Source organism: Columba livia, chromosome 4 (genome assembly GCF_036013475.1).
Source record: "Columba livia isolate bColLiv1 breed racing homer chromosome 4, bColLiv1.pat.W.v2, whole genome shotgun sequence".
Classification (NCBI taxonomy): Eukaryota; Metazoa; Chordata; class Aves; order Columbiformes; family Columbidae; genus Columba; species Columba livia.
This window is the reverse complement of record NC_088605.1, coordinates 40,633,355-40,648,016: the sequence shown is the minus strand read 5'-3', so window position 1 is coordinate 40,648,016 and position 14,662 is coordinate 40,633,355. Positions and strand designations below refer to the sequence as shown.

General features: G+C 35.6%; 1 protein-coding gene across 8 annotated transcripts in view; it reads left to right on the top strand.

Moving 5' to 3' along the window:
- PALLD (palladin, cytoskeletal associated protein) overlaps positions 1 to 14,662 on the top strand; it is a 199,175-nt gene that overhangs the window by 69,289 nt on the left and 115,224 nt on the right. For all 8 annotated transcript variants that reach the window (XM_021297371.2, XM_065061363.1, XM_065061364.1 and 5 more), the window contains 6 exons: positions 2,503 to 2,681; positions 4,943 to 5,009; positions 5,557 to 5,662; positions 6,584 to 6,658; positions 8,770 to 8,911; positions 9,229 to 9,252. In XM_021297371.2, the coding sequence (XP_021153046.2) occupies positions 2,503 to 2,681; positions 4,943 to 5,009; positions 5,557 to 5,662; positions 6,584 to 6,658; positions 8,770 to 8,911; positions 9,229 to 9,252 (593 nt within the window). The remainder of the gene's footprint in view (positions 1 to 2,502; positions 2,682 to 4,942; positions 5,010 to 5,556; positions 5,663 to 6,583; positions 6,659 to 8,769; positions 8,912 to 9,228; positions 9,253 to 14,662) is intronic.

Sequence of the window (14,662 nt, the reverse complement as noted above, 5' to 3'; positions counted from 1 at the left end):
TGATTACCAAGTTACTGCAGGATAAGTATTTCAGTTGAGTATTTTCTCAATCACTTAATTTTTTATGTAATCTCCAAAAAAGAGTCACATTACCTAATTCTCTCCTATCAACATGTAGATAGGCAAGAAAAAAAAAAAAAAAACAATTAAAAAAAGATAGAGAATATAACTAAGTCTGTTGCAGTACTCTTCATCTCAAATAACTCTGCTCTTGCCCATTGTGAAGGTGAATTCTTCTTTTCATAATAAAGAGTGCAGTTCAACATCAGGCCCATTTCCCATTTATCAAAAATCACCTTAATGATGGCTGAGGTAATTTTGTATTGAACTGCTTACTTACATGGTTTTGTCTGTGGCAGATAGTTTCTGTGGCAGGTCAGGACTAGTTTCCAGTGGCGTGTCACCAATGTGGTGCAATGAGTCTCAGTCCCAGCCGGTGTTGAGGAATAGCTCCCACTGCTTGGGGCTGACCATATCTATGCATGAATCAAGGGGTGGTGACAACTTGTCTCCCTAAGAAAACAGTTTGCTTATTAAATGTCATCTGACAAAAAAAAAAAATGCATAGTTTTATATGCTTATCACAGTTTCTTAAATATTTTGTGAGTATGGAGTTTAAGAGACTGTAGAAAACCATAGAATTTCCATGAATAGGATCTATCTAAAAAAATAATTAGGCTTAGAGGAGAGATTTTCCTTTGCATGATGTTTCTGGAAAGGAAAGAAAAATAGAAGTGTATGGTTAAGTAGAGCCTCATATTACAGGCTCTTCTCTGTGACTGTCTATAAATTGAATTAACCTCTCTCTTGTGCATATTGTTTAAAGTGTAAGTTAGGAAAGACTGCACAAAGGTTAGGACTCTGAAGGCCTAATAAGTAGGGGTAGCAGTGGAGGTCCTCACACTGGGAGAAGGGAGGATGTGTGACAAGAGAGGAAAAGAGGGGAACAGGGGAAAAGAAATGTTAATTTTGGCAGTTGAGCTGGCAGAATAGATTTGTCTCCAAGCCTAATAGTTGTAAAAGTAGGCCAAAGGGGTCTACAGAGTAAACAAATGGAAGTTTGTTAGTTCATTCCAAAAATGATGCTTTCTGTGTGCACTGTCTGGCACAACAGAAAATGGACTTGTAAGTCTCTTAATTACAGAACACAATTACATATGGTTTTAATACCCCTATCAACATGTTTTGGCCTTCAGGAATAAAAGATCTATTGTTCTGGGTGTTATTAAAGGGAATTGTCTTATGTGTAAATCTCTTAGGTTTCTTTACTCTGCATTCTGAAACAAGCATGAAATCTCAAATTTTACAATTTTACAAGAAAGTTTTGTAACATATTTTTTTATTTCTGTTAATTATATGTAGTTTACTAATAAGAGGAAAAAAAAAAAGCAATAGAAGGGAGGCAGTTAATTTCTAAAGAGTCCTCACTGATTGTTATTGCATGGTATCTCTCATCCTGTTGTGTTGCATGTTTTTCCTAAATAGGTAGGAGGGATTCTGTAACTCTTGGGGTTACTTTGGTTTTGAGGAGCAAGGGAAAGTCATCTGATGGAGGGGGATGGGGGAGGGAAAAGGGGAAGTTTAGTTCTGAAGTATTACTGAAATGTAACTTCAAAAATTCTCTCATGAACATGTACAAACTAAAGAAAGAATATCAAATTTTTTAAGGACAGATTTTAAGTATTTTAAAATTATTTTTGAAAATATTGTTATCTTTCAACTTGAATTTCTCTGTTTATACTTATTTATTTATTTGAAAAAATAATCCTTTGCTAGAGTAGGAAACTGAAAATGTATAGGAAGAAGAACAAAAGATCACTTTTGAAGCTTGCTGTCAGGAATTACTTATTTTGTCTTTATCCTCACCACAGCAAGATTTGAATTTTGGAGTAGCAGAAGAAGGAAAGCGAAAAGAGGACAGGGAGAGAACATGGAAAAGCACAGATTAGGATTATTTGTGGGATGTTTTATATGTACATATATAAAATTCCTGGGCTAGAAAACCAGTTTTTGTTTCTGATCTGAGGCAGCAGTAAACCTCTTTGAAGTTTAGCAATATGGAACCTATACCATGGGATTATACAAGGTTGACTGGGCATGACAGACAAAAATCAAACATCCCATGTGGAGAAGGAGTGAGTGTTAGGAAGAAGGGAGTAGCAAGTTAAACTGAAATGGGTCAGACTGTGATCAAAGCAAGCCAGTACATAAGATATGCAGAAAGCATTAATTCTACCAAAACAGGATAGGAAATAGCTTTAAATTGTAGGTGTGTCCAATTTTCTTAGCATCCAGAAATGTCTCACTACCTTTTAAATGAAGTTTATTCCAGCAAGTTATTTCTTTGCAAATGCCATTAAACACTTCAAAGTACCATGTACTGATTTCAGTAGCAATTTAGACTTTTGCCACAGAGCGTCATGTCTTCCTGTGTGTGATGAGCCTGAACCAATCTTTTATGTTCTTTTTTCCTTTGTGTTTCTAAATGTGTGTGGGCTGCAGATGGTTCTGTGAAGGAAAAGAACTCCAGAATACCCCTGACATTCAGATCTGTTCTGGAAGTGGAGGACTTCATTCGCTAATTATAGCAGAAGCCTTTGAAGACGATACTGGACGCTATACTTGTTTGGCTTCAAATTCCATTGGTTCAGATAGTACCTCAGCTGAAATATTCATTGAAGGTAAGAGGTGAAATTGTGAGATACTTAACAGGTACAGGGAAAGACAACAAAGCTGAAGTTTGCTTTTGGTTCCGTATGTTAAGATTACATTTGCTTTGGTGCTATTTTTATGGTGTTCTGCTTCTGTTCAATACAACATGTTTTGAATATCACATCTTATTAATTCAGATATTTCAAGGAATGGCCAAAGAATCAGGGGGTAGACTGCTATTTACATAGGGTACGAGTAAGATAAAGAATGGAAAAAGAGGAACAAGCAAAATTTTTGGTGCATGGTTACCTCCTGTAAATCAGAGATTTGACTGGTGATATCAACAATGATTTTCATGATAGCAGTAATCTCTGTCTCAGTTCTGAACTTCCTCCCAGTGTAATTAATTGTGGCTGCTCTAAATGAGTCTTCTTCAATCTTAGGTAAATGTATTATAGTTCTTCATATTTAGTACACTGACTTTAAGTCAGGGTAAAAGTCAGTCATATTGGTTTTGTCCAGAATCAACTGCTAGTAATTGTCAAAATATTTCTTGACTTCAGAGTTAGTCGTAATTCCAGTATTATTTTCCTGAAGAAGGTTAATTACTTGACCATGACTAAAATTACTAAATTATTTTTTTAGTGGAGAACTGTATTGTAAGCATGATTATATTAATTGAATACTGATTTTTGTTTTATTTCATGGATCTTTCAAACATTTTGGTAGTATGTATTCTTTTACCAGTTTTGTAATTAAATGAAATTAATTTAAATGCTTAATTGAAAGCATGAAACAAATTAATATAAGAAATACTCATAATAATAAATCTGAATAATACCATAGCAAAATCATTAAATAGCTTTTGATTAGCAAAGCAATAATGTCTTTCACTAAAATTAGCTAAATCATGACAGATGTGCATTTATAGGTTTTTTTTTCATTATGTTTTTTTATTCTTGGAAGCTTGTTATCCCACATTAGGATATAATAGTAAAATCCCCAAGACTTTTCTGAATCTTACAGAATCTAGTAAGACTTTTCTTTAAAGAGGCAAGCATGATTTCAGAAAAACTCAGGTATAGTACAAATATTACTGTGTGAAGTTATAGTAACAGAAGCAACACTAAAAAAGCTAGGTGGAGAAGTACAGTAAATAAAACAACTCCTTTTTTGAGATCTGTCAAACTCTTACTATGTAGAAGTGCTGTCTTGAAGTTTACAACATGTAAGTTTGAAGGAGAGAATGGTTCAAGTCGTTAGGCACCTCCCTGATGATCTTTAAGGGAAACCAGGTTGTCACACAAGTGTCACTTTGTAGATTAATAACTTTGACACTGATGCCTCATCCTTTCTTCCATGCAGCAGGCCCAGCCACACAAGACCAGGAGAAATACTTTCATCTGGATCCACTCTACTCACTTGACATTGCTTTTCTGTTTTTACCACTTCTGTGATACTTGTTGCTTTGATTTTTGTTGTCTAAACTTTGTAAATAAATAGGGCATTCGAGTGCCTCGGTCCAAGCTTTGTTTCATTGGAATCAGTCTATACTATCCTATGCATATTGATTATGAATTGCTTATGTTTTGTATTACAAATACAGTTATGCATATGCATTCACAAATCCTCTGAGGAACTGTAAGTACTGCATGAATGTCTAAAATAAATGTTGTATGGAGTACCAGTTGAGGGGAATAAATTCTTCCATATTTTTTTCTTTAAGTGAATTCAGGGTATTGCCAAACACACACATTATATCAAGATTTCCACTGGCAAGCAATGCAAGTACATAAATGTTATGTATAGCCTAATATAAATAGTCTGAACTGTGGAGATCATTGGTAGCAAGTTTAGTCTGAAAATGTCTTTCTCTGCTGAGTTGCTCTTACTTAAGGTTGGAGACTTGTTATCTGTGTATAAGCCATGTGTTTGCTTAAGCTTTCAGTTTTAACATTCAAGTAACTAAAATTGTATTTTTCCAGTCAAGTAGTAGTAGTCAGCATTTTTTTTTTAAATTTTTGGCCATATTTACTTCCATATGAAGGAAGACAGCTAAGAGCCTAGGGAAAGCAGTTTGCAGTTAATTTGACAAGATTATAATTTCTGTAACTGTCTAAAGTACAGAGTTACAGTCTTCTATCAGATAAGAAAAACTGCCGTAGTTTATTCCAGAGAGTTCTCAACCCTTGAAGGTAAATGCAAAAGTAGCAGAGTTTTTTGTTCAGAATGTAAACACTAAAAAATCAGTAAAAGGATATGAGATTATTGAAAACACTTTCTTTTCCAGGTGCCAGTTCCACAGATTCAGAGAGTGAAAGTTTAATTTTCAAATCAAAATCTGGAGCTATGCCACAGTAAGTGTGCAAAGTAGAAGCAATTCTGTGCAAATGTTCTTACTAAGGGGCACTGGAAAATCCTCGGTAGTTGCAGATCTGAATAAGCATCTGGGGTATATTTGTGTATGTCTTGTCTTTTTTCCTCTTGCATTACATAAATGCATAGTGTTATAACTGTAGATTGTATAAACGTGCTTTTTTGTGTCTGAGAAGTCTGGCCCTACCCTGGCAACTCTTTCATTGATATCAACTTTTCATATTCGGAAGTAACTTCAAGTTAACCAAGTCTTCATCACCCAGCCCTGTGCCTCCAAAAGCACATGCAGAGGCCTGCAATTAAAGAAACAAAATACATTTTCGTTTGTATCTTGTATCAGTGCTTTTTATTGGGTGTGAAAGTGTAAATTAGCCAAAGATTGTATTCTACTCAAGCTTCCTCCAATGTTGATCTTTTCAGCTGATAATGACATATTTAAAGATGTATAAAATCCAAGGTGGCTTACTGGCTACAAACTAACATATTCTGATTTCAGACCTTATGAAATGCTTGCTGTTTTCTTTTCAGAGCCCAAAAGAAAACCACTTCTGTTTCCTTGACAATAGGATCTTCTACACCAAAGTCTGGAGTCACCACAGCTGTAATTCAACCTATCTCTGTGCCCAGTCAGCAGGTATTTTTAAACACCATTTTAAAATTTTATTTCCAAATCTGTAAGACCTGAAAACCTGTCATTTTGAGGAATTATATTATTGAACTATAAACTTAGGCTATTATATTAAGAATGACAGTTTTAAAAAAATAAGTATATATCTCGTGAAAGGGGCATAAAAGTAAATACACATATGGATTCTTACACAGTGTGTATCAGCGTAGCATGTGAACAGCTGATAGATTTGTTGATGATGAAAATTACAGAGTATATCACTTAATAGTGACTTGGTCCAATTCCAGAAGAATGTAATGCAAATGAATGCCTACAATACGTATTTTTTATAAGTTTTAAATTTTGTTATTAAATTAAACATTGCTGTAATTTCTCTGGACCTTTTAGAGAAAATTAAATTTTACTGTCTAGAAATTAAAAGTAAAAAAATCAATGTTCATCAGTTTGTACTAAGTTTTAATGCTACTGTGGATGACTCAGAGTTTGCATGTAAATCATAAAATACAAATAAAATCTTTCTTAGACTGTACCTGGTAAATTCTTTTCCCTTCCTTTGGCTAACCTTGTCAAGCTTTTAGGTTCCTGGATTTGTTTATTACTATATCAATCAGGGATGTAATAACAAAACGCTTCAGTGCAAAGGACTTACTTGAATGATATTAACAGGAGGCAAACTCTCAAAATACTTAAAGGCAGAGACAGTTGGATACAAAATTCTCCTGGGAAGCATAAAAGCTTTAGGGCTTGCATTTTCATTTCAGAAATAGAACAGATGTGAAATAGTGATGTCACTCAAGCGTGTTAGAACAAGAGCACCATGATAAGACTCTGCATTTGAAATTTTGCATTATTGCATAGATAAATGCAGGCCGTGTTATTGAAACCAACATTCTTTCCATTTTGTAACATTGTTGCACTGCTTTGCAGGCTCAAAGCCCTACTTCATGCCTGCACCGTGTGGATGGACCTAAACCTAGCTATTCTGCACCCATATTTACAAAGGTATGTTTTATCCATCATTATTTTTATGTCATAGTCCTATAGTCCAGAAGAAAATATCTAAATGATACATCCTAATACAGGAATGTTTGATCATGTTAAAGCTTTTAGAGTTTTCGTTATCTTTTTCAGTCTTAATGACTACCTAAGAAAATACTTCTCCACTGCAACATTTATGTTCTTATGCCTTCTACCCTATTAAAATTGCTAATGGAATTACATTAATATTCTGTATGTGTTTGTCTTATGCCCATGACTGTCCTCCATTGAGAATTCTTTGTAAAATAAAACTAGCTAGACACCAATTACACATCATAGTCATGATAAATCCTCATTCACAATAATTCATCTACCGGCAAGAATAAATAACACAGGGGTTTTTATCTTGGTTTTAGAAAAAAATCCATGCATGCATGTTACTTAAAAACGCAGTTCAGATATTCTTCATTGGAATGTCTTGTAAAATGTAAGGCATGGACTGACTAGAAGGAAAACTTTTCTTCAGTGATTCTTAAGGAAATATTTATGTCAATATCTATTTTCATATTCATTCCAAATGAAACTTTAGAACTAGGAATTAGGTAACAGCAGCAAGAAGGACATCATATTTCCCTAATCGCCAAAATGCAACTCTGATTGAAAATATTATTTTCATTTTGCCTTCAAACCATCATTTCCGTAGCAGTAACTATTATTTAATGACCATTTGTTGAAGTCAAAATGAAGAAAATAAGGTATTTCTGGCTGTTACTTCAAAAAAACAGTTGAATAAAAGCTAGTATAAAATAGCAAGTAGTTTTGCCTTGAGATAAGTAAAAGCAAGCCCTGTTCTCCACAACTGTCCAGCCTGGCTCCATCATATCCCTTTCTTATGTCAGAAAAGGTCTGATCATGTCCCTTACAATTCTGTACTGATAATGCTGGTATCACAGGGGAATGAGCAGTGGATGTACAAGAGATTAATGTCATTAGAGCAAGGCAGGGAGGCAGGCAACTTCCTAGCATGAGTAGGAAACATTATAGGAGAAATCCAGTGCTTGTTCAGAAACTACCGAAGCAATCAAGACTTCACTGCTCCTTCCTAATCCTCCTATCTCTTCTCCATGAAACCCAATATTAACTGGCTTAAGCCAGCTGGAACATACCAAGCAACTTTATTTGCAGAAGAAATGAACAAGATATGAACAACAAAACATATACTTATCCAGCTCCCTGATGCAAATTTCTTTCTATACAAACTTCAGGTAACAACCCAAAGCTTTTCAGGTTTCGATGTAATACAATTCATATGTATTTGATTAACTAGAGATCAATGAATAGTAAGTAGGGGTAACCCTGATCTTAGACCTAACTTCAAGTGCTTTGCTGCAACAAGACCTAAAACTTTATGAATAAACTGGGAAAGGAATGAGACAGCCAGTACAGTAAAAAAAATCTTTGATTCATAATCTTAAGATTAATAACCACGGCAAAAATACTGGCTGTCTCCTGCTGATTCTGTTACTTAAAGTTCTGTACTTCTTTTCTCTCACTGTAGTTCTTCATCAAAGGTTTAGACTCTTCCTGAATTTTTTCAGATGTATATGTAATTTATTATAGCTATAATACTCAGAAGCTATCCGTACTTAAGCTAATGTATCGTAATCATGTTTCTGTCATCTAATTTTGCCTGGTTGGTTATTAATGGCTCAGAGGAAAAGCAATTCCATGTTCTAGATGTTGACCTGAAAGGGGCCCAGCCACTTTCTCAGGACCAAGTCAACCAATGTGTAGCTAGTCGCAGAATTTTCATTTCACTTTGTGGAAGAAGGATGGAAAATAGAAGGTCAGACTGCAACTGTCAACTTGTGACGGTCGGAGGAATTAAATACTTCTACACCTTTTCCATCTTTGGCCATATTAAGAATGTAGTTAAAAATTGCCAAATAGATTATTTTCAAGTACATACTGATATGTTGGATTTAATCAGAGTGAAAATACAGCTCACGGAAAATTTTTATTGCAAAAATGTAATGACACAATAAAATAAAGTTGAAATACAAAAGGAAGAAGAGGCTATTTTTAAGAATGTAAAATGCTCCTGGTGCATTTGAATCATGATTGTTACATTTCAGGAGCTACAAAACTCCACAGCATCTGAGGGACAAGTCGTGGTGTTGGAATGCAGGGTCAGAGGACACCCTCCCATTCATGTTAAGTGGTTTCGACAGGGCGTTGAAATTCAAGATTCTCCAGACTTCAGAATTCTCCAAAAAAGTAAGGCAATAATCTGAAGTGGCTACTTTTGATATAGGATGGGGAAAGATCACAAAATTATTCTGTCAGGGTTGAGTTTTGGATAGATTCCTCTATTCCTCACATTTCAGCAGTCATAATGGCTAGAAGTAATAATTTAACTACTGCTACCAACAGACAACTTAAATTTTCCTTCTTCTGTAATGTGTCTGCACAGATTCTGTAGTTGTCTACAGTGTTTCAGTACAATACATGCATTCAGTGTACTGTTGTTGATTAATATAATCTCTAATACTATTTTTCTTGTTTGTTTCCCCTCCTTATGATGTGATATGCAGAGCCACGATCTGCAACTGAACCTGGTAAGAGTCATATGAAAAAATAATCTCTTGATTCACTAGCTCTTTGAATTTGTACTGAAGCCATAAATAGAAAAGTCTTTCTGCTGAGCATTGGTAATATGAAACCCCCTTAAAGACAATGTTTCTTTATCACACCTTCCATACTCTACACTGTCCTTTACATCAATTCCTTTATTAGTTAAACAGTAAATTCCGTTTAGACTAGCAAGGGGAGTCTCACAGCTTAAACTTGGAAGCAAACTTCATTCTCAGAAAATGAGCAATTTGCATGCTACTGAGGACAAAGAACAAAGCCCACAAAATTACGTTACCCAAATTGTACTCATAAGTGTTTCATAACACCCAACCACTAAACGTTAGTTTTGCCAGTCTAGCTTGGCAGATGTGAAGTCTTTTAAATGCAGGAAAAGCTGATCCTCAAAAACAAGAGCACATTGAATTTTTCTAGCCTATTCGCAAGATAAAAGTCCCAGATTTCAGCAAGAAAAAAGTGTTCTTCCAAGTGCAGTGTTTCTCTGGCTGTTTCATTTTCCCATTATACATCATTATATGCTGTGGTATTTTCTTGAATAGTAAGAGGAAGCTAAAGGACTGAGAATGTTTGTTCTTTAATGCTTCTAAGTCAAACAACATGTAGGAGAGAAGATAGTGATATGGTCTGAGCCTTGCTTTTAGAGGGTGGCTGGTTGTGCTTGAATGTGCTTGAATTCAGGGAGACTTTTAATTATGGAGTAGAAAGATAAAATAGAAATATTTTCTGCCTAAGACTTGGGTATTCCCAAAGAGTGTCTGCCTTAGTAACGGGGGGATATTTTAAACTTTAGGGGTCGCACTGACCATCTTTGACTGCAGGGAGAACAGACCAAGCAGCTGAGGGATGGTGGTAAAGTAGCAGTGTATCTATAAGGATATGGACTAGGAAAAAGCAGTGAAGGGTTAATCCTAGGCGAAAAGGAACTTTCTCTTAGCTTTCATGGAGAAGAGAGGAGGCGAAGAGGGGAAAATATTTTTGCTTTGCTTTGTCAGTTATTCACTGATTTTTCTTACTGCTTCACAAAATTGTTATACACCTATTTTACTTCACAACGATCATACATATACATACACATGTAAACACACATGTACATGCATGCTCACACGTGCTTTGCCCTGACAGTTAACATTATTCATCGCGGTGTGCAGCATCACCACCTCCAGTAACAGCCGATGCCCAGAATATATGTGACTGAATGATTTGATTAATGGGGACTTGAAATATGAGCCATGTGAAAGAAAAAAAAGCACTGGAAAAACAAATCAGTCTCTAATGAGGAATTAAAACATGTCTAAGTGCTAACAAATGGGCTATTGGTAGTTTATAATCATAATCCAAACTTTAAGTTTTAAAAATTGTAAGTTACGGGAGAAAACAGTTTGAGGTGAGTTTCAGTATCATATCAAGCCTTTGAATATTAAAAGAAATTAAGGAGAAGAGATTTGTGTAATATATAACACAAAACAAGTCTACCAATGGGTTGACTTTTTTTCACCTTCCTGGAGAAACTTATTTCTTGTCCATGTTTTCTAGATTTTTCTAGATTTAATCTACAAACTCTGTGAGAATAGTACCTAGTGTCTTACTGATACTAGGAGCTTGAACCGCATTCACACTCTCCTTTAACACAATAGAAAGGATCTGAAAGGAATGAATCTTTATGCAGAAGTTTCTATGAAGTCTAAATTTACTAGCATATCTTGGGGATTTTCTTTTTATTATCTAATTTGAAACTGTTCTGTCAAAACAACTTTAATGAATAATGTTTGTTTATTTTTGTTAACCTGTTTCTAACCCCTTGTCCCTCTTTAGCCAATATAATGTGTATAATGCTAGATGAACAAAATAGTTCAGATTAGGAATGCAGTGTTATCTGGTAGAAAGGAGAAGCACTTGTTTGCTTGAGACAAAAGGTTTGAGTTCTGTTGTATGAATAGTAGAGTACAAAGGAAATCTCTTGCTGGAAATTTTATTTTCACGACAAGTCAGTAACTTTTGCTAGTGCAAGGTGCGTATAGCCTATCCGACTGATACTACTGTGGAATAAGTAAGAATATTCATAGTTCACAACATCAACAGTTTACTTTCATAATTACTGCCTGAAATGGCAAATAGAAGGTGAGACTCTGAGTCCAAAATGATCATTACTTTGCCAGCCCTCTCACATGTATCCACCATCATGCTGATGGTGCTGAATGCTCTCCTTCCTATGTCTGGCTAGCTTGCAGACTCTGGGAGAAGATACCTGAAGCCTTCTAAAAAGTACTAGGGAATGGATCCGTACATGAAAGGTGCATTTCTTGAATTTTCACATCTATAGAAAAGCTATTTAATATCAAGGTATCTCATAGCTCTCTCAAGGTAGATGGCCAGGCAACTGTAGGAAGGCATCTCAAGATACTATTTTGGTATCTGTATTGTTGCAGTTTAACAGACATAACAGTAGCAAATGCCTGACAGCAGTCTGTCCTTTTTTGTTTCTCATGCTTGTAATTCTGTTGTAATATGTATTTATACACACCTTCCTGCTACCTAAAATGTATGAAAGAGTTTCGGTTTGCTATTTTGTTCTCCCGGGATTCACTGAGTTAAGTACTATCCCTGTAAGCTTTGTGCATGTATCAGTCCCTGCTAAGCCTTATTAAATAATGTGCAGTGTCTTACACTCCACTAAAATCAATGACAGTACTCTAAATTGTGTAGGAATTGACTCTGTGCATGCAAAGGAAATGGAAAATAAGTTTGGGCTAAATGCAAATATTTCCTTTCAGCATAAATGAAAAGCAGTGGTTTGTGTATTAGTAGTAATATTGGAAATAAGTAACACTGTTTTGCAGAATGTCATGAAGGAACTTAAAATTTCTGCAATAGAAAGCTGGGTGGGTGCCAGAAACAGAAAAAGTACAGCACTAGTTTTTGATGCAATTCATACTCTAAGAAGCCAGACAAAACAATACCTGCAGAGGAAATTGTTCACAAGCAGACAGATGTTTTTTAGTGCAGATGGTGAATATGTGTGCAAGATTGATAGGGAAACCAACATGCCTATGCTAGATAAGCATTCAGAATTATGAAAGATGGAAAAACTTTTGAAGTCATGTCTGATTCTACAGCCTCCATGGAACTTTACATAAATTGTAACAAGCTGGTTGTCAGGCGAAGTCCCATTGTCAATAAACACTTCCTAGTGTTCAAAAACAATGCTTATCCTCTGCTAGGTCTGTACTAATGATTTAAAAGAAAAACGCTCCATGAACTCACACAGGTAAGAAATTAAGAAGCAAGGGGAGGGTTTTGGCTACTTTTGTGGGGGACATTGTATCTACCCTAATGTGTTTTGCACTCCTTTTTCTGTCTAGACAGAAATCAGTTTGCATCACAAATCTCTCCAGACTGCTTTGTGAATTAATAGCTAGTCAGATTACTTAAAGCCAACATCACAGTTTGTCAAATTACCTGTTCTGTACTTCTTTCTTGGATGTTTTGACTTTATACTGATTGAATCCTTCAAAGAACAGGCTGCCTGAGAATGAAAAATCCTGTGGAGTCGTTTGCCAGCTCTTGATATTTTGACCATTACTCAGCTGTCTGGAGGCAGCCACAAGCTGTATTGAATTACGTTAAAACAATTGTCTAATGGCATGTAAGAAGAAAACTATATGAAGTAATTTTTCTTAAATTGCCAGGGAATTGCCACATATACATGCTTTTTTTCTTTTCTCCTAAGCACAGTACTGCGTATGTTCACCAAAAATATCTCTAAAGATAGTCATCACTTCTCTTGGAGTGTGCTTTCTTGTTCCCTCTTTGGCTGCTGTGTATCCAGAGTTTTGACTCTAGTAGGTAATTGCAAATATATGGCAAATGTTACAGAAATCCTTACTGCCTTCCCACACTAAGAAAATCAGCTTTCTGAGAGCTGATGAAAGTAAAACCACAGAAACTTCAGTAGGTCAGCCTGTGTTGGATCCTTGCATTTTTTAGTGAAAACAAAAGAATTATGACTAAGAGTCTGGCTTCTTCTTTTACTGCTGAGAAGTAAAAAAGGTCTTGAAGAGAGCAATCTCCGATGAGCTGTAGCTCAAGATGCCAGATGAAGAGAAAAACTGAAAATTAACTTAAATGATCCTTCATTAAAGCGTGTCTGACCAACCAATGCATTGTTGCTTGTCAATCACATTTTCACTAGTACTGTGTGCTCCCAAGGTACCTACAGAATTCTGGTCCTGTCAGTGACCCCATCTGAAGTCTGACTGCTATGACTGTCCTTGCTCGTTGATGCTTCCAAATTCAAAGTAAACCTCTGTCATATTTCGTGCTATGTGATTAAGAAAAATAAACAAACAAACAAATATACCAAAAAAACAAAACAGTTGCTTCTATTTCTCTTCAATTGTAAATGTTTAAAGCTTAATAGGGTGCATTAATCATCACAGTTACATTGCTGAATACATTGATTTCAGCTTCAATGCACACACCTGACAACTTCAAACTAGCTGGCTTAGGCATCTACAGCATCCTAACTGCCTTAGTGTAAGCTTTAGCATAAACTTTTCCTTGACTGTCATAAATGGCTTAATTTCTTCTCAAACCTGAAAACTGTTTTTAAGGACTGAAGTCCATGCTGCAATAGCAATGTTGCTGTCTATTGTACCTGAACTGCCTAGATAGCAGCCTTGTCAGGTATTGATTACATATGCTGTAATATAGGTTCTGTGTCCTAAAACAGCATTATATTTCCCAGAATCACATTCGCTATTGTTCAGTTTTCTTCTCGGTATTTTCTAAGTGCTGCTTGAGATATCTTCAGACACAGTTCTGTATAACTTTTAAAAACTTGTCTCTTCATTTCTTGAGTGGCATAAAAGCTGCTAAATAAGCGAGAACTGCTGCCTGACTAGGTGAAGGTGAAACAGAAACAGGTAAAATAAATACTTTTTTCATTGTGTTCTTGCAAGTTATCTGTAGGTCAGCAACACTACCATCTGTTATGCTGCCCTGCATATTCAGTTATTCTCTACTTTTACACTTCCTATTCTCTTTATATATAAGATGTACAGATACCTGAATGAGAAGTTGTTACCTAATGGGCATACTGGTTTGCCATTAAACTGTTGTTGAAAATCTGATGGCTGGGGGAACAAGAGGGAGAATAAGAGACAAGCTGTCTACAAGATGGCAAGGTTGCGTCATTTGGGACTTCACCAGGAAATCACGACTGTGACTACTCGCTCTCTTTGTGTAGCAGGAAACTTATGGCTTCAAACCTACATCTATAGAAATATCTCTGTTCATTGCATCATAATGAACAACTGTTAAAATAGACCATACTCATTTCCCAGGACTCTATATGCATTATAGCGGAGGCAGCTAATG